The sequence below is a fragment of the Chlorocebus sabaeus genome, chromosome 15, assembly GCF_047675955.1.
Source record: "Chlorocebus sabaeus isolate Y175 chromosome 15, mChlSab1.0.hap1, whole genome shotgun sequence".
Classification (NCBI taxonomy): domain Eukaryota; kingdom Metazoa; phylum Chordata; class Mammalia; order Primates; family Cercopithecidae; genus Chlorocebus; species Chlorocebus sabaeus.
This window is the reverse complement of record NC_132918.1, coordinates 77,625,337-77,652,489: the sequence shown is the minus strand read 5'-3', so window position 1 is coordinate 77,652,489 and position 27,153 is coordinate 77,625,337. Positions and strand designations below refer to the sequence as shown.

General features: G+C 45.1%; 1 protein-coding gene across 4 annotated transcripts in view; it reads right to left on the bottom strand.

Annotated features, from left to right (window-relative positions):
- CMTM8 (CKLF like MARVEL transmembrane domain containing 8) overlaps window positions 1-27,153 on the bottom strand; it is a 126,085-nt gene that overhangs the window by 3,583 nt on the left and 95,349 nt on the right. For 3 of the 4 annotated variants that reach the window (XM_008009370.3, XM_073023672.1, XM_038002959.2), the window contains one exon: window positions 9,540-9,713. The exons of the other annotated variant lie outside the window; for it this stretch is intronic. In XM_008009370.3, coding sequence (XP_008007561.1) covers window positions 9,540-9,713 — 174 coding nt within the window. The remainder of the gene's footprint in view (window positions 1-9,539; window positions 9,714-27,153) is intronic. 4 annotated transcript variants of the gene reach the window in all.

Sequence of the window (27,153 nt, the reverse complement as noted above, 5' to 3'; positions counted from 1 at the left end):
GGAGCGGGCCCTCTGTGGTCTAACATCTTTCCCTCGGTAACTTGGAGACAGAGGAAGGGGTAGGGGAAAGGGAGGAAGCAATCTTTTTCTTCTCAGAGAAAAAAAAGGTACATAGAATTTTCCCACTGCAGGCCCTAGCATTGTGGCAGAGGTTGGATGTCTTTGTCACCAACTCCACCTGTGCTCACATTGTCCCCGGGTCAGGGCACTTCACCTTTAAGATAAGGGCTTCATCACAGTCAGACCCAGGGTCAGGCTGCCGAAACTGTCCCCTAAGAAGCCCTGGTCTCACTGAATGACTCATTAGGATTGTTGGTTGTTTTTTTTTGTTTACTTTTTGGTCTAGAAACACATCTGTGCATTCACACAGAAGCTCTTACTGGTATTTTTCCCCCTTATCACCTCTTAGAATATAGAGTTACGCACATTTAGTACTTGCCAAGCCATTTAGTCTTGTCTCGCCACTAATACTTCATAATTTAACTTTTTGCCTATTGATGGGCATTTCAATGTTGCTAATTTTTCCAGGATTACAAATGCTACTGCAGTGAACATCTTTGAGGATGTGTTACAGGGCTGTCGTGCATGTCTAGTTCTTTATACAAGGAAAGAATGAGAATGAATGAAAGAGAATTCAGGGAAAGCTCAGCCTGGCCAGAACGGCCCTGATGTCCCGGGCCTTGTGCATGAACCCATGTGGATGAGAGGGGCAGAGGGGAGATGGGGGAAAGAAAGACTCTGAGTCTAGGGCCTGTGAACATGCAATGACCCCATCTCTCAGTAAGGATGGCCCATTTTTCTGAACTCTAGAGAAACAACAAACTGCTATTTCCCTTGGAAAGAAATGGGGAAGGGGAAGAAGCTTGGTAGAGACGTGAGTAGAAAGCAGGGGCATTCTCCTGCTGTGCACTCCCCACACTGGGGGCTCTGCCAGGTTATTAGAAGCCTCTCTCAGGCACTATCTCACAGTACCTAACTTTGTGACTTCCCTAGTCTTGTTTAACATTCCCAAAAGTAAACATGTCCAGGGGAATGCCTAGGTTGGAGGAAATGTAGTGAAAATAAGTGGAGGGATGAAAGAAAAGAGAAGAGCAAAGAAACCAGGATCATCATAAAAGTTAAAAAAAGAAATCTGGGCTACAGAAGTGAAGGAGGGATACGTGAAGCTTCAGAGGGCTCTAGAATGTCACTGAGCTTCATAGAAACATGAGGTCTTGTTGCTATAGAGAAATAGGCCCTGGATCAGAGAGTCTTCAAGTTGGAAAACCTTATAGCTCCTCCAACTGAAATGCCAGTTCCCTGGGCCATGGTGAAAGAGAGCTACAAGGAAAATATAGTAACTTAAAATTTCCGCTGGGTGCAGTGGCTCACACTTGTAATCCCAGCACTTTGGGAGGCTGAGGCGAGTGGATCACCTGAGAGGTCAGGAGTTTGAGACCAGCCTGGCCAACAGGGTGATGCCCCATCTGTACTAAATATACAAAAATTAGCCGAGCGTGGTGACAGGCACCTGTAATCCCAGCTACTCGGGAGGCTGAGTCTTGAGAATCACTTGAACCTGGGAGGGGAGGTTGCAGTGAGCCCAGATCATGCCACTGCATTCCAGCCTAGGTGACAGAGTGAGACTCTGTCTCAAAAACAAAACAAACAAACAAACAAAAAACCCAAAAGGTTTCCAACTTCTTTTTTTGGAGGAAGGGAGGAGAGAGAAGTCCACTGTTTTCTGAAAGTCAATCCCTCCTTGGTATGAAAATGTTCTCTCTTTTTTTTTTTTTTCCTTCCTCAAATACTGGCTTATTTTTACCCAGCTACGCATAGTACTTGTGGACATATTAAGATAAATCTCAGGTCTCAAGATAATGGAAAGAAGCCCTGAGATAATATACAGTTAGTAAGTTTGGCTGTGGTGACATGGCCCAAGATGGTGGCTTAGGAAAGAGAGTTCACTCCTATCTAAGGCGTAGGCAGCCAGAGCTGGTCCGGCAGCCTCAGGGTGACAGGGACACAGGCTCCATCCTCAATACTTGGTCATCTCTAGGGTCTCACCATTCTCCACATGGCCCGGGAGGTGTCCCACTACCACAGCAGAATCCCAGCAGCTAGGAAGGGGAGGTGGGGGAGGAGAAAAGCAGCAGCCTCACTTTAGGGCCATGAAGCTTCACACATCACCGCTGCTAACATCCTCTCAGCTGGAACTCAGTCCCAGGGCCCACCCAGTGGCAGAGTGGCCAAGGCTCAACAGAAACTTCTATTACTACAGAAGAAAACGGATACTGGGGAATAATGAGCAGCTCCTGTCCCTGGTGTTACATCTAATCAGACAGCTAAGAAGGCAAGATTTTCAGGCATCTGATATTGGGTCTTCAAGAGTTTAAAGACATAGCTACCTAGGTTCACCATCTGGCATACCCAAACTGCCGAAAATTGAAGGGAACAGTTGGGAAGGATGGCTCCCCTGGAGCTTCACCTGCCTTTCTTTTTAGCATTTATTTAAATATCCCTCTTATTAGTATAATCAGCATTGTACACATCTTTTCCATCAGAGTCCATTTCTTTTCTCTCTTTTTTTTTTTTTTTTTGAGACAGAATCTCACTCTGTCACCTAGGATGACTGCAGTAGTGTGACCTTGGCTCACTGCAACCTCTGCCTCTTGGGTTCAAGTGATTCTCGTGCAGCGGCCTCCCAAGTAGCTGGGACTACAGGCGTGTGCTACCACACCCAGCTAATTTTCTGTATTTTTAGTAGAGATGGGGTTTCACCGGGTTAACCAAGATGGTCTCAATCTCCTGACCTCATGATCTGCCTGCCTCGGCCTCCCAAAGTGCTTGGATTACAGGTGTGAGCCACTGCACCCAGCCTAATTTTTATTTTTAGTAGAGACAGGTCTTGCTATGTTGCCCAGGTCTTGAACTCCTGGTCGTAAGTGATCCTCCTGCCTTGGCATCTCAAAGTGCTGGGATTACAAGGCGTGGGCCACTGCACCTGGCCCAGAGTTCATTTCTTAAGGGTGGTACGGATGTCCTCCTCACCTGCGGCTTGCTTTTCTGGCTCTCTAGTCCCTATTACCACACATTAGTGGAAGAGACACTCATGCTTGACAGAAAGTTGGGTCTGGGCAAAGGCTGAGAAAAAGGTATAGGCTGATGCTGGATAAGAATCCCCTTTTCCCTCCCCACCTTGTCTACAACCAGCTAGTAAAGGAACTCAGTGCTACTAAAAGTACAGGAGTGGTATCAGCACTATCCGGAAATCTGTCAGAAAAGCATGTTCTCAGGCCCTACCCCAGACACACTAATTCAGGTCTGTTGGGAATCTCCATGTAGGTTTCATCTAAAAAGGTATATTTTGAATCCACAACCAAAAAAGAAGTAAGATATAATAAGCAACTAGAAGAAGGGCTGCTGGATCCAGGAGATGGGCCAGTAGCGCTCACAGCTATGTGGCTTTGGGCAAATAACCTCTTTAGCTGTTTCATCGGTGGCAGAGCTGCTGGCTGTCCCCTGCTGTTTCTCTCTTTTTATATGGTAACGGAGTTTCCAGCTGAGCACATGGCCACCTAAAAATTCCACCTTCCAGCCTCCTTTGGAAGGAGATGTGGTCAGGTGACCCCGTTTAGGCTAACAGAATGTGAGCAGATGTAACATATGCAATGTCAACACTATGCCTTAAAGGGAAGAAGTGTGCCCTTCGTTGCCCACTTTTTACCTTCCCTCCCCCTGACTAGGATGTAGATGTGGTGGCAGGTGCTGAAGCTGCCACCTTGGACCACAGGCCAACTGTTAAAGATGGCAGAGACACAAGAAAGGAGGAACCTGGGGCACGGGTAATCTTATAGAATGGGTGACTTACCTTGGGACTATCACAGGAGAGAGACATAAGTTTTAAACCAATGCTATTTTGGACCTCTCTTATAGGGATTAAACCTACCATCAAACTGATTGTACTCCATTTACAAAATGGGAAAAACGATACAAATCTCATCCATCTCAAAGGAGACATATTGCTAAAGATTTGTGTAAACTATAAAGTATACACAGTAGCTTACTTTTCTTATTCCTGTTTAAGGATTGTATCAGCTAGAGGCCAGAGGCAGTCATTTAGAACTTGACTGTGCCCGTCAAGCTAAGGCGTTTGGATTGACTGGTTAAGAGGAGACAGGAAGACTCAGTGAATCCTGATTATAACGTGATCCCACCAGGTGACAGCAGGGACTGAGGCCTGTAGGTTCAGGCAGGCTGGCTGGAGACAGTGCCAACAGGAAGGTCTCATTTTCTGACTCTCAGCCCCTGCTAATAAGTCATGTGCTCAGTTCTGGCACCATCATTAGTAGAAGGGCCTCTTGGAAGATTTGTAATAACAAATGGTGCTCTTTAGAGCTGCTGTGCTAAAAAGACTGCCAAGACCCAACATCTGGGCTGGCACTTCCTGCTCAGGATAGCACAGTGGAAATGGCTACTTCCAGGGGCAAGAGAAACTGGAACATCTGTGTATACTGGGAGCCAAACAGACGCCAAGGTTCACAACTGTGGTTGGTATTAGAAGACCTGCATTCCATTCCTGGCTCTCAAGCATCCTCTCAGTGTCCTAGTTTCTTCATCTGCAAAATGGAAATAAGGCATTCCATCTTTGCAGAGTTACTATAAGGATTAAATAAAATGATATAAAATATAAAGGACCCAGTGTGACATCTGGCACACAGCATGTACTTAAGAAATAGTAACTGCTGGCCAGGTGCAGTGGCTCAAGCCTATAATCTCAACACTTTGGGAGGCCAAGGTGGGCAGATTACCTGAGGTCGGGAGTTCAAGACCAGCCTGGCTAACATGGTGAAACCCCGTCTCTACTAAAAAATACAAAAATTAGCTGGGCATGGTGGTGGACACCTGTAATCCCAGATACTCAGGAGGCTGAAGCAGGAGAATTGTTTGAATCTGGGAGGCGGAGGGTGTAGGGAGCCGAGAATGCACCACTGTATTCCAGCCTGGGCGATAAAGCAAGACTCCATCTCCAAAAAAAAAAAAAAAAAAGAAAAAGAAAAAGAAAAAGAAAAAGAAAAAGAAATAGTAGCTGCTTTTACTGGTAAAGGGAGACAAATGCCCCTGCTCTCTGGAGCTCACAAGGCTTGCAGTGAGGTCAGCAGGATGAGCTACAGAGAATGAATCCTCAGGAAACACACGTGTGTAGACCCTAGTGCTTGGTGCTATGAAGAAGGCAAATGTTATTGCTTTGACCTTTTAGCTTAAATCAGATTTGCTGGAAAACCTATCCAAGCCTCCCTGAATAAATGGTATCATAACAGTTGTGGCCCAGGAGCTTCGAGGTGCCAGTAGGAACCAGCTGTGGTTCCTGCTGCACATTAAAAATGGATATAGGTCACTTTCTACCTCCCTAGACATATTAAGGGAATGAGCTATTGTTAAGATAAGACTCCAATGCAAAGTTCATGCCTTATCAATGGAGGCGCTACATGGGAGATTATAAAACTCTGGTTTCTGCAGTGGTCTCCCAGACAAGTTCCCCGGGGACTAAAACCAAGTCTACCAATCCCTTCTCTGCAATCGTAGATTCCCTAAATCCTCTGAAAAGCAAGGGTAAATTCAAAAGTCATTTGGCAGTAAAAGCTGACCTGAGCTGACGTGGGAGCAATGTGGTCCTCATTATCCCTCTTAGCAGGAAAATCCACGTGTTCTTGCAGAAACATGAATTTGTCTCATTACAGTGCAGTCCCAGACTCAGGGGTACATGTCACATATTGACATAAATGCACCAAATTACCTTATTACCTTTCTAACATTTAGAAGAAAAAAAAAAAACCTCTTAGGCCAGGCACGATGGCTCATGCCTGTAATCCCAGCACTTTGAGACCGAGGCAGATGGAGCACCTGAGTTTGGGAGTTTGAGACCAGCCTGACCAACATGGAGAAACCCCATCTCTACTAAAAATACAAAATTAGCCGGGCATGGTTCTGCACGCCTGTAATCCCAGCTACTTGGGAGGCTGAGGCAGGAGAATTGCTTGAACCCGGGAGGTGGAGGTTGCAGTGAACCGAGATTGCACCATTGCACTCCAGCATGGGCAACAAGAGTGAAACTCCGTCTCAAAAAAAACAAAACAAACTCTTAATTCACATCTGACCCAAAGGTTTTGACTCAGGGATTATGGATCTATATTTTTTAAACCAGTGTTTCCCACACTTTAGATGCCTAAGAATTATCTGGAAATCTTGTCATAATAGAGATTCTAAAGCCCTCTACAGAATTTCTGATTCAGTCAGTACAAATCAGGATTAGAGTAGGGCCTAACATTCTGTATTCTTAATAATCTCCCAGTGATGCTGCTGGTCCAGGGACCACACTTTGAGTAGCAAGAGTTTAGGCAGTCCAATTCGGCACCAGGAGCCTGTCAGCTGCCTCAGCACGAAGTCCCAGCCTGACAGTTGCTACGCTCCTGATTTGTGCTGGGACACGACAGTTGGGCTGGGATCTGAATCCCCCACAGGCTGTTCTGTAAGAGATTCTGCTGGGTAGTAGAAAATACAGAAGTTTAGTCAGAGTCTTTAGTTGTTAACAGATGGAAACTTTTTCCAGTCTCCACTCTGGATATTTGGTTAACACCATGTGCCCAACTCACAAATGCTTTAAGAAGTTACAAAGGTGTATTTATTTGTAACAGTAAACATAAACCCCAACCAGAAATCAGACATGTTTGACCTGTAGCTTCTGCCAGCAGCAAATGAATTTTAAGAATATGGCTGTAAGCGTTTTAAAATTGGGAGAGTTCACACCAAAGCCCAGATTTCTAGATCGCCTTAGAAAACAAACAGAACATTTAGCAATCCTGGGAGCACATTTCCAGCTTATTTATTTGTGAAGTGAGAATATTCTCAAGTTGTTTAAGATGCTAAGAAAGTGTGTCTGGGTGGCAAGGTTCAATACCATGCCGAGTTTACTCACTTGTAAGACCTGACTGGTGCCTCATGCATGTGAATGTACAACCCCTGACCTGGAGGCTGACAGCCTTGCTTAAGGGGGATAATGATTAAACCCTTCTAAAGGGACTAGGAGTCCTGGTTTCCTGGTGTCTGGTTGCAGTTCTTACCTACCACTCAGGCAGAGGAGGCCTGGAGCAGGATGAGATCAGAAAAAAAATGCAGATGGAAGTCAAGAGATGTGGACCCCTGCTGTGTGTAAATCTGTGCAAAGTCATAAGACTCCAAACCTCAGTTTCCTTATCTATAAAATGGGGACATACCTTATGATAATAAATTCTGATAATGCAAATCAAAGCATTTTAAAACTAGGGGTGCCGGAAGAAGGCATTGTTAATATTCTTTTTAAAATCCCATTAAAGGCAATATTTTTAAATTTTTAATGTAATAAATCAGGGAAGGAGTTTTAGGCTTGGAGAAGAGAAAGGCTATATATGATCTAGACAAGAGGTCCGTAAAGTATGGCTTGTGGGTCAAATCTGGCCCACCGCTAGTTTTGTTTTGCTTTTTTGAGACAGAGTCTCACTCTGTCACCCAAACTGGAGTACAGTGGCGTGATCTCAGCTCATTATAACCTCCGCCTCCTGGGTTCAAGAGATTCTCCTGCCTCACCCTCCCGAGTAGCTGGGATTACAGGTATGCGCCACCACAACAGGATAATTTTTGTATTTATAGTAGAGACAGGATTTCGCCACGTTGGCCAGGCTGGTCTCAAACCCTTGACCTCAGGTGTCTACCCAAAATGCTAAGATTACAGGCGTGAGCCACCGTGCCCATCCACCATCAGTTTTTGTAAATAAAGTTTTACCTGAACACAGCCATGCTCATTCATTTACAAATTGCCTATGGCTTCTCTCAATGCTGCAGGCAGAGTTGAGTGGCTGGGCCATGGGAGTATAGCCCAAGACGACTACAATACTTACTATCTGGTCCTTTACAAAGACAGCATGCCAACTGCTGATCTAGATAACATACTAGAAATTGAGACTCAGGCAAAAGGGGAAACAAGGGTACTGTCTATTCCTCCATCCCAACAATTTGCTCCCCTACTACACTGTCCAAGTTCCTCTTCTTTCAAGTTCACAGGCACTTTCTTCAAGACCCACCCTAGAACACAACTTTCTCCAAAATGGCATTCCTTAAATTCCAACCAACTTTGATTATTCCCTCATCCTGCGCTTCTGTAGTTACTATTACTTCAAGGTGCTAACTGTTTTTGAATCCAGCATCTAAACGAGTCTTTCCCTCCGGACGCCCACCTGAGGCAGCAAAACACCAGTTCTGACAAGGCTGCTTCCCCCACCCTAGACCGTGATTAAGCACCTTGTTTGGAATTACTTTTCAAACTTGCAACGCTTTCTTGAAAACCTTAATAAAGAGTCCTTACTTTTGGATTTGGGGAAATGGTCAAGAGTCAGTCAAACTGCTTTTGTGAAATAAAATAAGACTTGTTTTCCTGGGGGACTTAGCAACATAGAAAGAACAAAGCCAGGTGCATTCTGAACAATGATAGTGGTGTCTGAAAGTCTGCCAACTTAACTTAGTCTATAACTACAAATAGACTATATTTCAAATTTGGTTCATAAGTCAGTTATTTGGAATTAAATATTTTTTCTCACATATTGGTTGAAAACAGACAAAAAAAATAGTATCACTGGAGAGCTCTGTTTTATACATAAACAGATGTGGTACCACTGGAATTTCTTTTGTAAATCATTTAGCTACTTTGAATTTCCCCACCAGATTGTCAATGCTCTTAAGGCAAGGGGAACCCACCTTCCATCTCTGTGAATCCACTTAGGATGTGTGTGTTCGATCTCCAGGATGAAGCTAAATGTCCCTTCCTCTCTGAAGAGTTCCCAGTCATCCTAAGCTGAGGTGGCAGCCTCCATCACACTTTCTACACAGCCCCACTGCAGTGTGTGCCACAGGGTTTTGTATCTTCTCATTTTCTTACCTGTTTCCCCTGGACCGCATGTTCACCATCCTGCATCCAGCATGGTGCCAGAGCCAGGATGAGAATCCAGTCATTCCTGACAATTCTATTTTTCAAATATAGAAGAACACCTAGGTGTTCTAATTTCAATTTTCATTTGCATGCTAACTCCATACACAACGTGCTCTAGCATCAAAGAGCTGTGATGTACAAAGGGTTAAGGCCACAGCCCCAGGAGAGGTTTGTAGGAAGCATGACCTGCAGAGGTTGGTGCCCTGACATATTTATTTCCACGTGACATTGTTCACAGGGAAATAATAAAATGAGAGTCTACATGAGAGAACCTGGCTTTTCTTGATTCAGTCTTCTGAGAATTGGTTTGCAATTCTGCCTGAAAGGAATTTCTGGACCTTCTGATGTGCCCAGTTTCACACCCAGCTGTAAGCCACTTGAGAGGCACTTAGAGGATGTTGAGATTGTCTGCTGTGTCGGGTTCTCCATGGTATGGCCCACCTTTTTTGGGCAGAGAGACAGTCTTGGATTGACTAGTGGAGGACTAATGCCATCCTACCGAGCAGGCACTGGACAAGACCACCACCCACGGCTTCCTTACCACTGTTGTCCAGGGCACCTGGGGAATCCTGGTGTAGGTCATTGTTATGTAGACAATGAGGAAGAAGACGGTGAGGACCCAGTAAAATACAGCTACAAACATGACCCAGCCAAATGCGGGGACCCGGAAGTACTCAGTTCCAGCGATAAGCGTCCATACCAGCAGCCCCAGAACCTGTAAAGTGGTAGAAGCAGTGGAGAGAGGAAGGGAAAGTAGAAGATAAAGAAAAAGAAGGAAGTAGGGACAAAGAAAAAAAAATTATACAGAATGTCAATTACAACTTATTTATTTATTGATGTATTTGAGATGGAGTCTTGCTTCCATCACCCAGGCTGGAGTGCAGTGGTGCGATCTCGGCTCACTGCAACCTCTACCTCCCGGGTTCAAGGGGTTCTCCTTTCTTAGCCTCCTGAGTAGCTGGGATTACAGGTGTGCAGAACCATGCTCAGCTAAGTCAATTACAACTTTCATGCATATATCCCCACCTTCCCCTGCCGTGACTTAAAAATATTACAGGGTTTGCAAACGCATGTGCCTACAAATGCCAGGAAGGTAACCATGGCAGTCCAGGCAGGGATCAATAATGTCTTGTTTTAGGGGGTTCTCTTAAAATTCAGCCCTAGCTGATAGTTGTGGGCTGGTTTTGCCAGGTCTCCTCCACCCCAGGAGAACACAGAAACTCAAGCTTGTACATAATAATCTTGATTTTAAATATGAGCACTAATCAGGGGTTTTAAAACACCACTTGGTGAAAAACAACATCCATGGCTGGAATTTGCTCCCAGGCTGATACTTGCCAAGGAAACAAGACTGCAGGTGCACTTGGAGGTGGTCCCTGGAGCTGATCTGCTTTCAAGGGACGAACCTCTGGGCATTCCCTGCTGTTCTCACAGATGGCCAGTAACATGTGGTCTGAGACAGCTTTCAGAAGAGAGAATGAGCAACAGCCCAGTCCAGATGTAGACACTATTTTACCACACGTTGTGCATTTACCCCAGCAATAGTCATCCAACTGCTGATGAGGAAGACCATACCCAAACAAATTAACACCACTCACTGACTAAAGGTAGGCTTCATCAAGGAAAAGGAAACTGAGCTAAACTGTAGGTGTCTTGAGTCCTGGACAAAGGAAGGCTAGAGCAAGGTATGCACTCACATTCTAGCACCTTCCAAGTGGACTTTATTCCTAAGTCCCAGAAAGTTGAGATGTGAACCACATGCCCAGGACACAGTAACAAGAGTCCAGGGTGGGTTTTAGCCCTGCAAGTCCTGGTTTGCTGTGTGTGACTTAGGACAAAGAATTTCATTTCTGGTTTAGCTTTCTTTGTGGTATATGAAACAAAATACTAAAGTAACTCTAATCACCAGGCTTGGAAGACAGATTTCCTTTATTTGTTTAACACAGGAGCACCTACAATATCTGGGCTTCCTGCTGTCAGGCTCCAAGGACAGTGCTATACAAATTGTATAGATCCTGCTTGTAGAGAACTAAAGTCTAGTGGAGGGAAATACCTGACAGATTACAACTGTGGCAAATGTTATGAAGAAGGTAAAGGGTATGATAAAGGTCTGTGGTGGGGGAAATGACCTTGCTGGCAGGCACAGGAAGCATCGGAGAAGTCCAGGCTGAAGAATAACCTGAAGGCTGAAAGCACTGGCGAGACAGAAGCGGGAAGGCAACGTTATAGGCAGAGGGCACAGCGTGGGCAAAGGTCTGAAGGTGGGAAGGGCTCTGCTACCTTCTAGAACCTGTAAGAACAAGTAGTAAGTTAGGATATTGGTGCAAAATGTTAGAGACCTGAGGAAGGTGAGATGATATGAGCCCAGGAGGCCTAGAGATTTTGTGCTTTATCCAAAGGGCAGTGGGAGAGTTTTAAGCAAGAGAATGTTAAGATTAGGCTAGATTTTTTTATAAAGCCACTCTGGCTGCAGGTAGAGAATGGACATGTGGAGGGGAAAGGGGGAGCAGTGGTGTGGAGACAAATTCAGAAAGCGTGCAATAATCCAAGAGGGAAGAATATGAAGTCTTCAAGACCAATATGGTGGCAGTGAATATTGAGGAGTGAATTCAAGACAAATTTCAGCAGATGGGACTTTAATGGATTAGATATGGGGTTGGGGGAGGAGAAGGGAGAGGATACAATGGAATGATCCCTAGGTCTCTAGAAAGATTTCTGGAGTAGATCAGGGTTTGACTTGTTCTGTTGGAACAGTGGAAGAGGAACAGGTTAAGGGAGTGTTGTTCATGAGTTAAATTTTCAAACTACTCAGTTTGAGGTAGTTGGGGACCTTCAAACAGGGATTAGAAGAAGTGGATGGTGAAGAGAGAAGACCTCAGGCCATTCTTTAAGAAGGAAGACTTCCTGTGAAGATCTTGAAGCCATCAGACAGGTTTCCACGGGACATGTTAAACCGCTTCCCAAGAGAAGCCACTTTTCCGGTACAGTTTGGGTGCCTGTGCCGGGGAACAGCTAAGACTCTAAATGTTGTTGTTTCTGCTCTTTAGATTTGAGCATCAACATTCTTTTATCTGCTTGATATTAGTATATGAATTCCAGAGACAAGATGCTTAATGGAGATGTGCTTTTGTGTTTACATCTGTGGCAACGACACTTATTGAAAGTGAAGACACACAGAATGGGATATAATTCCAGAAGGCGCTAAGCCTCACACTAATGAGGTTTTTGGCCCAAACTGATTCTGACAGGTAATCTATACAATGTGTTTGACATTCTGTTGGATCAGTAAGACTGGTAATAGATGTAATCCGGCATGGCAGCGTCTGAAACATTTCAGGCTTCTTGATTGAGATAGGGTCAGAACGGCCCTTTGTGGATGATTCACATAGGAAACATAACAGTGAGTGAAGAGGCACTGTAGATGTGTTGATAGTATCTCTCTGTGTGATCACAAGGGCTTAAGAGTTTCCATCACAAGTCTGTATCCAGATAAACAGGCTCAACTCACAGCTCTTGGCTCTGAATGCAAAAACGTTTTTCATTATTAACACAAGTGAAGCCTGCTGTCCCGGGCTGCATTGTCTAGTTTGCTGGCTGTGGTCATCTTTTACACAAAGGCACAATATTGTTAACTGAGCCGTCTTTCAAAGAACAGGAATACTTGACACATGACCTCACAAGCAAACAAAGTAAAAAGAATGTCTCTGTCAAGAAAAGAATTGTTCTACCCAAGTGAATTTCCTAGGTAACTGAAATATATCAAGAAGCAAACCTTTTATCTCCACCATAGCCAATACTGATAAAAACCACTCTTCAAAAATGTTACTCATCTTCTGCTTTAAGATAAACCTAAATCTTTATTTGCTTAGACTACAAAAATACTGTTTGTTTTTGTTTTCTCTGATAAGCATTATAAGCATTTTTTTTTTTTTTTAGGCTAAGACTTTTTTTTTTAATGGCAAAACTAACCTTTCAAAGTGATAAATGCAGGTAAAAAATTAACACAGGGCCAAGCACGGTAGCTCACGCCTGTAAATCCCAGCACTTTGGGAGGCTGAGGCGGGCAGATCACAAGGTCAAGAGATCGAAACCATCCTGGCCAACATGGTGAAACCCCGTCTCTGCTAAAAATACAAAAATTAGCTGGGCGTGGTGGGGCATGCCTGTAGTCCCAGCTACTTAGGAGGCTGAGGCAGGAGAATCGCTTGAACCCAGGAGGCAGAGTTTGCAGTGAGCCGAGATTGCGTCACTGCACTCCAGCCTGGGTGACAGAGGGAGACTCCATCTCAAAAATAAATAAATAAAATAAAATAAAATAAAATGAAATAAAAAACACAGAAGTAGGCCGGGCACAGTGGCTCACGCCTGTAATCCCGGCACTTTGGGAGGCCGAAGCAGGCGGATCACGAGGTCAATAGATCAAGACCATCCTGGCTAACACAGTGAAACCCTGTCTCTACTAAAAATACAAAAAATTAGCCGGGCGTGGTGGTGGGCGCCTGTAGTCCCAGCTACTTGGGAGGCTGAGGCAGGAGAATGGCATGAACCCGGGAGGCGGAGCTTGCAGTGAGCTGAGATTGTTCCACTGTACTCCAGCCTGGGCGACAGAGCGAGACTCCATCTCAAAAAAAAAAAAAAAACAACACAGAAGTATATAAAGAAATGACAACCCCATCCCTATCCACCAGTTATAAAAATTCAAGAAAAACCAACATAAACAATTTTGTATTTACCCTTTCTAGCCTCTTTCCGAGCATTTATAACCACTGCCTGCACATCTTTCTTTTTCTCCCGTATAAATATGGATCACTCTGTTCACGGAGTCTATAACTTGCTTCTTTCAGTCAGTAATACCATAGAGGACAACCTTCCACACTACTACACACGCATCTCTGCCAATTTTAACAGTTGCTCAGTCTTCCATAATTCATGTAACCAATCCCCCATTGATGGAAATTTAGGTTGTCTTCTTTATGTATGTACAAAAATACCCAGAAACATTTTTATAACCTATGCCTTTGTATACCTGAATTCCAGGAGATGTCTAGGAGGAAAATTTCTAGAATACATATTTTAAGCTTTAGAGGTACTACCAAATTGTTTGGCAAAAGCTTGTACTAATTTACTGACCGGGCACAGCAGCTTACGCCTATAATCCCAGCACTTTGGGCGGCTGAGGCAGGTGGATCACTTGAGGCCAGGAGCTTGAGACCAGTCTGGCTAACATGGCGAAACCCCATCTCTACTAAGAATACAAAAATTAGCAGGGCGTAGTGGTGCGTGCCTGTAATCCCAGCTACTAGGGAGGCTGAGGCAGGAGAATACCTTGAACTGGGGAGGTGGAGGTTGCAGTGAGCTGAGATTGCACCACTATACTCCAGTCTGGGCGACAGAGCGAGACTCTGTCTCTAGAGGAAAAAAAAAAAATGCTTGTATGAGTTTATTATCAGTATATGTATGTTTTCCATCTTCACCAGACTAAATTTCTATGTTTTAATGGCTAAAAACCTGATTTTAAAAAACAGAACTCTCACTGTTTTAACTTTCACTGCTGTATTGAAATATAGCATAAAGAAAAGTATACAAATCCTAAGTGAACAGCTTGGGGAAGTTTCACTAACTGAACAAACCTGTGTAACCAGCATCCAAATGAAGAAACAGAACACTGCCAGCGCCTGAAAACCTTACCCCCATTTCTAGTTACTCCTCTCCTCTAAGGGTGACAATTGCCCTGCTCTCTATCATCCTAGATTAATTTCTGCTTTTGATCTTCATATAAATGGATCCTATAGTATTCAGTCTTATGTCTGACATCTCTTGCTAAATACTGTGAGAGAGTCATCTGCAATACCGAAGGTAGTTCCTTCTTTCTCCTGGTTTCTCAAATTTGACCATCAGAATCACCTGGAGGGTTTGTTGAAACAAATGGCTAGGCCTACCACTTGCCTGTGATTCAGGTCTAGGATGCATCTGAGAATCTGCATTTCTAACAAGCTCTCAGGTAATGCTGATGCTGCTGGCCCAGGGACTACACATGAAGAACCACTGATGAATAGCATCTTGTTTCTACTTTAATTTGCATTTTTCTTCATCAGTGTCAAGGACAGTAGAGCATGTTTTTGAATGCTTATAATGCCATCAACCATGTAGAGTTCTCCTCTTATTTCCTGATAGTTTTTCTTTTTCTTTTCTTTTCTTTTTTTTTTTTTGTCAGTGTGTGTGTGGTTTTTTTTTTAGACAGTCTCACTCCATCACCCAGGCTGGAGTGCAGTGGTGTGATCCTGGCTCACTGCAACCTCCGTCTCCCAGGTTCAAGCAATTCTCATGCTGCAGCCTCCCCAGTAGCTGTAATTACAGGAGTGCACCACCATGCCTGGGTAATTTTTTGTATTTTAAGTAGAGACAGGGTTTCACCATGTTGGCCAGGCTGGTCTCAAACTCCCGACCTCAAGTGATCTGCTCGCCTCAGCCTCCCAAAGTACTAGGATTACAGGTGTGAGCCACTGCACCTGGCCAGCCACTATGCCTGGCGTCATAGATTTTTAAAAGTCACTTTCTGATTTGTAGAGATCTTTACTAAGAGAGATGGTAACCAACCATATATGTGGCAAACATTTTCCCGATCCAGTTTTATTTTTCAAAGCCATACAGTCTTTTTTCTATGGAAGTTTTAAGTTTTTACATTTTTTTTTTTTTTTTTTTTTTTTTGAGACAGGGTCTCACTCTGTTGCCTAGGCTGGAGGGCAGTGGTATGATCAAGGGTCACTGCAACCTCTACCTCCTGGGCTCGTGATCTTTCTACCTCAGCCTCAGGAGTAGCTGGGATTACAGGAATGCACCACATCTGGTTAACTTTTTGATTTTCATTTCTTTGTAGAGATGAGGGTCTCGCTATGTTGCCCAGGCTGGTCTCGAACTCCTGGGCTCAAGTGATCCTCCTGCCGTGGCCTCCCAAAGTGCTGAGATTATAGGTGTGAACCACCATGCCTGGCTGACATAATTGATTTTCTTTAACTCTTATTTTTTTACCTTCTTAGCAAGGTCATTCTCAACAGAAGATTACAAAAACATTCTCCTGTATTTTTATAGTTTTGTATATATGCTTACATCTTTACTCCAACTAGCACTGAGTTCTATACATGGGGTAAATAAAGGCAAATTTTATTTTTTCTAGCAGATAGACACTTATCGGTGTCTTCCCATATATTGTGGCAGTTTCTGGAATCTTTATTCCATTCCATTCACCTGTGTTCATCTGCTGTGTCAGTGCCAATGACTGTAGCTTCAACATGTATTTCATGTATTTTAGCATTCTTGGAAAGTATATCAGACTGAACACCTAATTTTGCTCCCTCCAAAAACCCTTCTAAAATTTTCAAGAGGATGGGTTGAATAGGAAAAGAGACAACAGTAACATTTTTAGAAGCTTAGAACACAGCCAGGTGCAGTGGCTCATGCCTGTAATCCCAGCACCTTGGGAGGCCGAGGCGAGTGGATCACCTGAGGTCAGGAGTTCAAGACCAGCCTGGCCAACATGGTGAAACCTCATCTCTACTAAAAATACAAAAATTAGGCCTGACATGGTGGCTCATGCCTGTAATCCCAGCACTTTGGGAGGCCGAGGTGGATGGATCACCTGAGGTCAGGAGTTCGAGACCAGCCTGGTCAATATGGTGAAACCCCGTCTCTACTAAAAATAAAAAATTATCCGGGCATGGTGGCACATGCCTCTATCTAGTCCCAGCTACTTGGGAGGCTGAGGCAGAAGAATCACTTGAACCCGGGAGGTGGAGGTTGTAGTGAGCCAAGATCACGCCACTGCACTCCAGCCTGGGTGACAGCGAGACTCCGTCTCAAAAAAAAAAAAAACAGACTTAGAACACATATGAACAATGGATAACTGACTTAATGACCCTGAGAAAGCTGAGTTCTAAGGTGGTTAACAGGTAAGTCAAGAAACAAACCAACTTCACTGCAAAGTCTAAAAAGACTCAGGTAGCTCTAGGACAGAAAACGAAGGTTGGGGGTGGGAGAGGAGCAGCTAAAATAAGGAGGATTGGTGGGAAGCTGTTTGAAAGTCGCTAAGTCCTTACCCTTTGCTCTACTGCAAGCTGCGAGTTGATTGCCCCACTTCTGTCATTAGTGTAAAAGTTTATTCTCTAGATTAGGATTCCTCAGTCTCAGGCATATTGACATTTTGCATCAATAAAATTCTTTTTTTTTTTGAGACATAGTCTCGCTCTGTCGCTCAGGCTAGAGTACAGTGGCACAATAAATCTTGGCTCCCTGCAACCTCCGCCTCCCAGGTTCAAGTGATTCTCCTGCCTCAGCCCCCTGAGTAGTTGGGATTACAAGTTGGGATCACACCCAGCTAATTTTTGTATTTTTAGTGGAGATGGGGTTTCACCATGTTGGCCAGGCTGGTCTAGAACTCCTGACCTCCAGTGATCTGCCTGCCTTGGCCTCCCAAAGTGTTGGGATTACAGGCGTAATCCACCTCAGCCTCCCAAAGTGCTATTATAGGATTACAGGCATGAGTCACCATGCCCAGCCTGAAGAAATTTTTTAAATTGAAAATCATCTCACCTCTTGCAGCTCTCAGTGAGCTGATTTCAACTGCCCTCCTCTGTCCTTTGTGTGTACTCTCCTACCCCCACATCATCTGTATTCGAGTATTCTATGGACTAAGAAAACAAATGTCAGGTTTTTGTTTTTGAGACAGGGTCTTGCTCTGTCACTCAGGCTGGAGTACAGTGGTACAATCACAGCTCACTGCAGCCTCGACCTCCTGGGCTCAAGTGATTACCCCACCTCAGCCTCCAAAGTAGCTGGAATGACAGGTGCATGTCACCATGCCCAGCTAGGTTTTAAATTTATTGTAGAGCCGGGGTCTCACTATGCTGCCCGGGCTGATTTCGAACTCCTAGACTCAAGTGATCCTACTGCCTCAGCCTTCCAAAGTGCTGGGATTACCGGTATGAGCCACTGATTCTGGCACAATTTTCAAAATCTTCCAGAAAGACAATAAGTTTGTCCCTGAGGACTCCCTGCGGTATCTGCGAGCTTTGTGACAGCTATTCTGCTGCTCAGAGGAATTATCTGATAGCAGTGTTAGAAAGTCTCATTTATTCAAATACCTACTGAGCATTATTAGGACACAGGTTTTCTAGGCACTGTTGCTGGGGCAGGAAATGCTACGTTGCTATAGGACATCAGTTGGCTGATTTAGTTTTGACTTTAGCCTTGACTGGCAGAAGTACCATTATTGAAAATATACTCTAGCCTTGAAAACAGGTAACTTTTGACAATTAACTAGGCTAACCTAGAAGCAATGCACCAGCTGTTCCCATCTGGCTTCGCATTGCTCTGGTGAGATCTCAGCATACCTCTGAAATACCTCATTAGATTTTAAATCATTTATCATACTAATTCCTTGCAATGAAGCGGCATTGGAAATCAGTGATTGCAGATTTGCTATTATGTGGTCTGCCAGAAGAGAACCAACCACTATTACCGTGCCTGGCAGTTCTACTTCTGGTGCACATTTAATACGGCACACATGTGGCAACATTCATTCATTCAAAAACCTGAGGTCTTGGCTGGGCGTGGTAGCTTATGCCTGTAATCCCAGCACTTTGGGAGGCTGTGACGGAGAGATCGCTTGAGGTCAGGAGTTCGAGACCAGCCTGGCCAACGTGGTGAAACCCTGTCTCTACTAAAAATACAAAAATTAGCTGGGCGTGGTGGCACATGCTTGTAATCCCAGCCTCTTGAGAGGCTGAGGCAGGAGAATCACTTGAACCCGGGAGGCAGAGGTTGCAGTGACTTGAGATAATGCCACTGCACTGCAGCCTGGGTGACAAGAGTGAGATTCCATCTCAAAAACAAAAACAAAACACCTGAGGTCTCAATGGCAGTACAATGATGGGGAAAAAAGACATGGTGTCTGGCCCTAGAGAAGGTATGTCAATTGATATTTAATTATAAGCTATAATAAATCCTATGAAAAGAAACCATGCTGATACAAGAATGTAAAGCACAAGGACCCAACCCAGTCTGGAAGGTCAGAGGAAGTCAGAGACAAATAGGTGAATGAGTTAGCCAGGCAAAATTTGGGTGGTGGGAGGAATGCCAAAACTCTGAGACAGACACCCCAGCTGGTGACATGGGTCTTTTGGCGGTCTTGACTTGATACATGAAGACCAGGTGGGAATCCACTTGCAAAGAAGGCCTGGCATCAGACAGCAGTCTCCAAGGATGGCACCTTTTCTTAAAGCCAAGACTTATCCCATAGTGGTTTGAAGGCCAGAGAATGTTAGTGTTGGACTGATTAACTCATTTCACACGTGAAGAGATGCTTACAAATGAAGAGAAGTCCAGCACACGTTCAGAAGCAACCAGCCTAGGGTCATAGAGCTAGTCAGGGGTCAAAGCAGAACTAGTGTTCAGTGGCATCTTCCAATCTGGTGCTATTTTTATTTACCCTATAGTCTTCACTGTTTGATTCCCTGTTCCTTCCTCCTCCTTCCTGTCTCACTGAGGTGACACTACCACACATGGTAATAGCAGACCGAAAGGCAGAGTTTGCTTCATGGGGAAAATCCTTACTGTGGAGTCAGTCTACCTGAATTCCATTAGCCTTCGGGCAAGTTACTAACCCGAGCTTTGGTTTCCTCAACTGTAAAATGGGGATACAGAGGCTTCCCTCCTAGGGTGTGCGAGGACAAAATGAGTTAATCAGTGTATGCACAACAGTGCTTTCGAGGTGCTGTGGCAACTATTACTACTATGCTAATATTATTGCCAGGGTTTACAATGGTTCTTAGGAGGAACACCTCTCTTGTTTCTCAGGTAAAACACCTACTTTTCTCTGTAACTGAAGCTTTTTACACTTGTGTGGAGCCAAGAAGTCTATTTCCAGCTCCCTGGATGTACGGACTGAGCCTGAGAGTTCTCTCATAAGTAATAACGCCAATACGATGCCAGGCTAAGTGAACCGTGAATGCTTAACCCTGAACCTCTGTCTTCCCTGCCCTGTGTGGACACCTGAATGCCACATGGCCCACCTCAATACCATGGTGAGCATGCTCCTGTTCCTGTTTGGTTAAATGGTATAATGCCAAGGCCATCTGGCCTGGTAGGAAGAGCGGGGCTTTGAACTGTTACCACCTGTGTGACTAGGCAAATAGCTTTCATCTATTCAACCAATATTTATCGAGGACCTATGTACCCAAGCCCCTGGTAACAGTCTAGTATCTACTATGGAGTAAGGAAACGCTTCTTGTACCTTACCTCATTTGCCCCACACAGCTAGCCCCCTAAAATAGGTTTTTGTTTTTATTTGGTTTTTTTTTGAGATGGAGTCTCGTTCTGTTGCCTACGCTCGACTGCAGTGGTGTGATCTTGGCTCACTGCAACCTCCGCCTCCTGGGTTCAAGAGATTCTACTGCCTCAGCCTCCCGAGTAGCTGGGATCACAGGTGTATGCCACCACGCCCAGCTAATTTTTATGTTTTTAGTAGAGACGCGGTTTCCCCATGTTGGCCAAGCTGGTCTCAAACTCCTGACCTCAGGTGATCCGCCCACCTCGGCCTCCCAAAGTGCTAGGATTGTAGGCGTGAGCCACCACACCCAGCCTTAAAATAGGTTTTATCATGATGATTTTATAGATAGGAAAACCAAGGCACAGTGAGTTAAAAAACTTAGTCCAAGTTTATTTATTTTTTTTTTTTTGAGACAGAGTCTTGCTCTGTTGCCCAGGCTGGAGTGCAGTGGCAACCCTGGTTCACTGCAACCTCCACCCCCTGGGTTCAAGTGATTCTTCTGCTTCAGCCTCCAGAGTAGCTGGGATCAAAGGCACATGACACCACACCTGGCTAATTTTTGTATTTTTATTAGAGAGGGGGCTTCGCCATGTTAGCCAGACTGGTCTTGAACTCCTGACCTTAGGTGATCCGCCTGCCTTGGCCTCCCAAATTGCTGCTGGGATTACAGGCGTGAGCCACCATGCCCGGCCTCAAGTTTTACTGTACTACACATCAACACCATGCCGCAAGTAATTTAACTCTTCTGTGCCTCAGTTTCTTCATCAATACGTAGAGATAATACATATTTTCTAAAATCCACATAAGACAATAAGCTCTACAAATGATAGTTGCTATTGTGATTAATACTTTAAAATAACAGAGCAGTTTGGCAGACCATAAGCCTGCCTTAGAGGAATAGGCTGGTGTTTGAGACAGAGAAGCCGGCTCCTGCCATGTTCTTAGGGATGGGACATTACCTGGAATGCCACCAGCCAGTCCCTTCCCATGTGCAAGGTTCCGGGCATATGGAGATTCTAGTAAAGGCAGCAGAAGCCTCTACGCAAACCCACTCCCACTTCTGCAAAACAAGATGCCCAGCAGCTGCCCACCACTGTTGGCCCACTAGGGAGTGCCATCTTCAGACTGAATAGGGCTGATCACGACAAGGCCTTTTGAAGCGCTGGTCTTTCACATGGCATCTTGGTTAAGGACAAGTACATGGAAAACAGGATGGCAACTAATCCTATTTGCTCTGATGGCTTAAACATCTAAGTTAGAGAGCACGGGGCTCTTAATTCAATGAATTCCAAGAAATCTTGCAAGAAAGGTGACATATTACAGAGTCTGACATAGGAGCCTTATTGAGTCAGTAAACAGGCTGTGGGCACCTGCCACAGGCTAGGCACAATACTGAGTGCCCAGGGTACAAAGGTGAATGAGGCTTGGGTTTCTGCACAGGAGGAATTTGCCATCTAGTGCAAGAGACAAACACAATTCAGTTCTTTCTTTTCCACCAGGGGTTGGCAAACTTTGGCCCATGGCCACATGTGGCTCATTGTTTTGTATAGTCAATGAACACAGCCATGCTTATTCATGAATGTATTATCTATGGCTCTTTTCACACTACAACAACAGAATGTGTGGCCTCTTGGCGATAAAGCCTGAAATATTTACTATCTGGCCCTTTATAGAAAAGGTTTGCCAATTCCTGTTTACCACCACATACACTCTTTGCCCTAGGAAATACACACACATGCACATATATATGTCCTTATGTTTTTGTTACCTGTTTTTCAAATCAGGTTATTAAATATATCAAGCCGGAGACAATTATACAATGAAAGAGTATACCTCTTTCCTGGACCATCAAGGAGTTACATTATCCTCAAACTGACCTCTCCCTACATTTGTTTTCCAGAGTCAAAGGGGGCTCTTCAAGCCCCAGTCACCTCCACTCCCATCCCAGGTTCGGAGCCCTTCTGTTTAGCAAGCATGGCGACCGCCTTCACTTATCCACTAGAGGGTATCCAAACACTGCTTATGAAAGACTAAGGAGCTACAACCAGACCCTGTTCAATGGAGAGAGATCAGAGTTTACCATCTGTCTGAATGAGTTCCTACACTTAAAACGCCTTGCACAGAGGTGGCAGAGCATGGAAGAATAAACTCGACTCTCACCCATTAGTACCAGACGTTGCCTGGAAACAGATCTGACAAGAAATGCAGTCAGCTGGCTAAGGATGAATTAGTACAAAGACTTGGAAGGGCAAATTTAATCCACAAATTCACAGCCTCCTCCTTCTACCCCTGCAAAGTTCTTTTTATTTATGTATTCATCTTCTTGAGATGGAGTCTTGCTCTATAGCCCAGGCTGGAGTGCAGTGGTGTGATCTCGGCTCACTGCAAGCTCCGCCTCCCAGGTTCACGCCATTCTCCTGCCTCCCGAGTAGCTGGGACTACAGGCGCCTGCCACCTTGCCTGGCTAATTTTTTTTATTTTTAGTAGAGACAGGGTTTCACTGTGTTAGCCAGGATGGTCTCGATCTCCTGACCTCGTGATCTGCCCACCTCAGCCTCCCAAAGTGCTGGGATTACAGGCATGAGCCACCGCACCCGGCCTACCCCTACAAAGTTCTTACTGAAGTGTGTTTAATACTTTATAGGAGAACTGTGTGGAGCATCAACCAGTACAACCGAAGGGCTTCAGGCCTTGCTGCTTTCTCCAACAAGGCACTTGGCCTCTGGGCTAGAAAGGTAGTTTTTAATTGGGAATGGAGAGCTGGCCTTTAGGAGAAGCATGTCTGGATTGTGTGGGAGGATTTCGAAACACGTGGTCGTCTGTTTTCAAACACAGCATGAAGATGGGCATCTCCTTCTGGCCCTCTCTGACCTTTTCTGAAGTTCATCTGTAGGATTTCTTTGGGTACACTACTCCAGAACAGAACAAAACTTGAGACCTAGATGTTGCTAGTAATTTGTGAATTACCTTATTCTTGCTTAGGACTTTAGTCTCACATTCTACAATCAACTAAAGACCGGCACTGTGACAACACCACAGGACCCTGAATTTTCCCAGCAGGCAAGGGAATGGAAATCGGCCTACTGGGCTGGTTTTAAAATATGCCCACAAATTCTTTGACGCTCTTCTTGAAGGTAAGCTGGACTCCTGACTTGCTTTTGATAAACAGAAATGTAGCAGAAATGATGCTATGTGACTTGGGAGGCTGCGTCATAAAAAGGAGATAGCATCCCCCAGCTGTCTCACTCTTGGGTCACTTCCTCTGGGGAAGCTAGCAGCCACGTTGTGAGGACACTCAAGCAGCCTTGCAGGGAGGTCAACATGGAACAGAAATGAAGTTTCCCACCAATAGCCAGAACCAACTTGCCAGCCACGTGAGTGATGCTGATTCTCCAAACTGAATCCTTGGAAGTGGATTCTCCAGCCCCAGTTAAACTTTAAATGACTGCAGCTCTGGCTGACATCTGATGGAGCCTCAGGAAAACACCTGAGCCAGAACTGCTCAGCCAAGTTGATCCTGAATTCCTTACGTACAGACACTGTGAGCAATAATAAATGTCTACTACTGCTTTAGGCCATTACATTTAGGGGTAATTTGTTACACAGAATTAGATGACCAATATACCAAGTACCATCCAATTTTGCCTTATATACAATAGGTAGTGTGTTAGCTACAAAGCCTGGAAGACCCGGGTTTGTCACTAATTTGCTGTGTGACCACAGGCATAACTTTTCTCCTCTGAGCCTTGGTTTGTACCTCCACAAGATGGGTACAGCACCACCTAGGTTGCTACAGGGTCTTAAGGTGTTTTGTGATCTACAAAGATAGAGGTAAAAGCAGTGATATCAGTCTCATGTTTTTTCTTCCGGAGAATATGATTTAATGCTTAGCAGAGTTGATTTCTTAGCAGTAGTGGTCCTAGGGTACTCAGTCAGTGAAAGAGAGGAGTGGGAGGTATCCCATGCCTGTAATTAGAACCACTGGGCTAAGGGTGCTGAGGAACTGCAAGAGCAGAGGTTGGCATGCTTTTACTGTAAAAGGCCAGGCCGGGCACAGTGGCTTATACCTGTAATCCCAGCACTTTGGGAGGCCGAGGCGGGCAGATCGCAAGGTCAAGAGATCGAGACCATCCTGACCAACATGGTGAAACCCCGTCTCTGCTAAAAATACAAAAATTAGCTGGGCGTGGTGGTGCATGCCTGTAGTCCGAGCTACTCAGGAGGCTGAGGCAGGAGAATCACTTGAACCCAGGAGGTGGAGGCTGCAGTGAGCCGAGATTGCACCATTGCATTCCAGCCTGGCAACAGAGCAAGACTCCGTCTCAATCAAAAAAAAAAAAAAAAAAAAAAAAGGCCAAATAGTAAATATTTTTGGCTTTGTGGGCCACATGGTCTCTGCCACAACGACTCAATTCTACCACTGTAGCATGAAAGCAGTCATAGACAGTATGTAAATGAATGGGAGCAACTGTGTTTCACCAAAACTTTCTTGACAACAGGCAGCTGGCAGGACCTGGCTGCTGGGCTGTAATTTGCCAACCTCTACCTTGTAGCCTTGGCTTCTCCAATGATGTGGTCCGGTCCCAGTCCAGCAGGATCAGCCTCCCCCAGGAGCGTGTGAGAAATGCAGACTTTTAGGTCACACCCAGACCTGCTGAATCAGCATTTCTGGGAAGGAGCCCAGCAAGGTGTCTTCCCAAGCAGGTCAAGTGTTATTAAGAAGCACTATAGACCGGGCGCGGTGGCTCACGCCTGTAATCCCAGCACTTTGGGAGGCCGAGGCGGGCGGACCACAAGGTCAGGAGATCGAGACCATGGTGAAACACCGTCTCTACTAAAAAATAGAAAAAAAATAGCCGGGCGCAGTGGCGGGCGTCTGTAGTCCCAGCTACTCGGGAGGCTGAGGCAGGAGAATGGCGTGAACCTGGGAGGCGGAGCTTGCAGTGAGCCGAGATTGCGCCACTGCACTCCAGCCTGGGCGACAGAGCGAGACTCCGTCTCAAAAAAAAAAAAAAAAAAAAAAAAAGAAGCACTATATTCTTCCCTCTTTCTCATGGGTTGCTCCACCCACCAGGGATTTAAGAGGAATACTGGATGCTGATGACCCAATCCAAGATCTTCTCAGGACTCACAAAGAACACAAATCTTCCCCCAGAATCAGTGAAAAACACCTGGATCATGGTCCTGGATCACCAATAAGTAAAGTAGCAGCCAGCCCCAGCCAAACAGCTTAGAGTCTTCAAGAACACTGAACAAACTGTGTGAAAAGAAGACTCTTAGAGTGAGAGGATTGGAGTTGGTGATATTCCAGGGCCACCTCTGTCTGTGCAGGCCTGGATGGTGTTGTCTGTGGTCAGATGCTAACCTGGCTCCCACATTTACTTACTTCTTTAAACACTTTTCCATTTCACATGTTGGTTTCTGCTGTGGTTTGAATGTGTCCCCTAAAGTTTATGTGTTGGAAACTTGGTCCTCAAATGCAGCAGTGTTGAGAGGTGGCATTTTTAGGAGGTGACTGGATCATGAGGGCTCTGCTCTCACAAATGGATTAATCCATTCATGGATTCATGAGTTATCATGGGAGTAGGTTTGTTATCACAAGAGGGAGGCTGTTTTAAAAGCCAGTCTGGCTGTCCCTCGTGAGTCTCCTTGCTATGTGATGCCCTGCACCGCCTCAAAACTCTGCAGAGAGTCCCCACCAGCAAGAAGGCCTTCATCAGCTGCAACCCCTTGGCCTTGGAATTCCTGCCTCCAAAACTGGAAGAAACAATGGTTTTCTTAATAGATTACCCAGTCTCAGGTATTCAGTCATAGCAACAGAAAACAGACAATTTCCTTCTATTTTGGTGAAGCGGGGGGATAAAAGGCAAAGAGGAGAAGGAAAAAATGAATGCTATCTCCTAAGGAACAGAACTGAGATAAAGGCTTACAGGAAAGAAACAACAGGAAAGAGGATGAGAGAGTAGTGAGGAGGAGGCAAGAGTCCCTATAAAAACAGCTTTTTCCATTTCTGTGTGGGAGAGAAACGTTTACTGAATGACAATAAACGTCTCACCTCCAGTACCATCAGTATTTGTATAGGACGTCACCAGTTACATCACTCACATCTCATTTAGCCACACAACAGTTGTATGATGGAGATATGATCGTCTCTATTTTAGAGAGGGAAACCGAGGCCCACAGCAGTGAAAGGCTATGTTCAAAACTATGTTCTGCAAAGCTGCTGGAGCCTTGGCTGAAAGCCAGGTCTAAGGACTCCTTTCTGCTACAGAGCCTCCCAGCACTGCCTCAGGTCCACAGCTCAGTTTGAGGTCAAGATAAAATCTTACATGTACAAGCCTTGATTTGTGCCGACTCCACTTTATCACAGGTCCCCTGAAGGGACTGCACAGAGCCTGAGAACCGGCTCTACTTGGGATAGCTCCACCTCTGTCCTTCTACCTTTAGGCACTAGGGAGGAAGATGGGAGGGAGGGAGGGACATCACACAAAAAGGTTCAGATGCAGTTGTACAACTGTGCATGTATCAAAAGTCACATGGCTACTCTTTAATGTCAATCTCAAAAGAAATGAAATAAAAATCAAACAAGGAGGATGATGAAATGCTTGTTTCCACCAAAGATGCCAAGCATTTGCCCCAGCGCTGGCAGGTGTGAGAATCCATGTCCTCGTGCTGAGAGTCGCTGCCCTGGAGGGCCTCTCCCACTTGGTCAGGGCTGCTTTCTGGAGTCTGTCATTCCCTCAGTCCACTTGCCCTCTGGATGTTTAACTGCCTCTGAGTGCAGGAAGCAAGACTGCGCTTCATCTTCCAGGGAAGAGTTCTGATCTCCCGC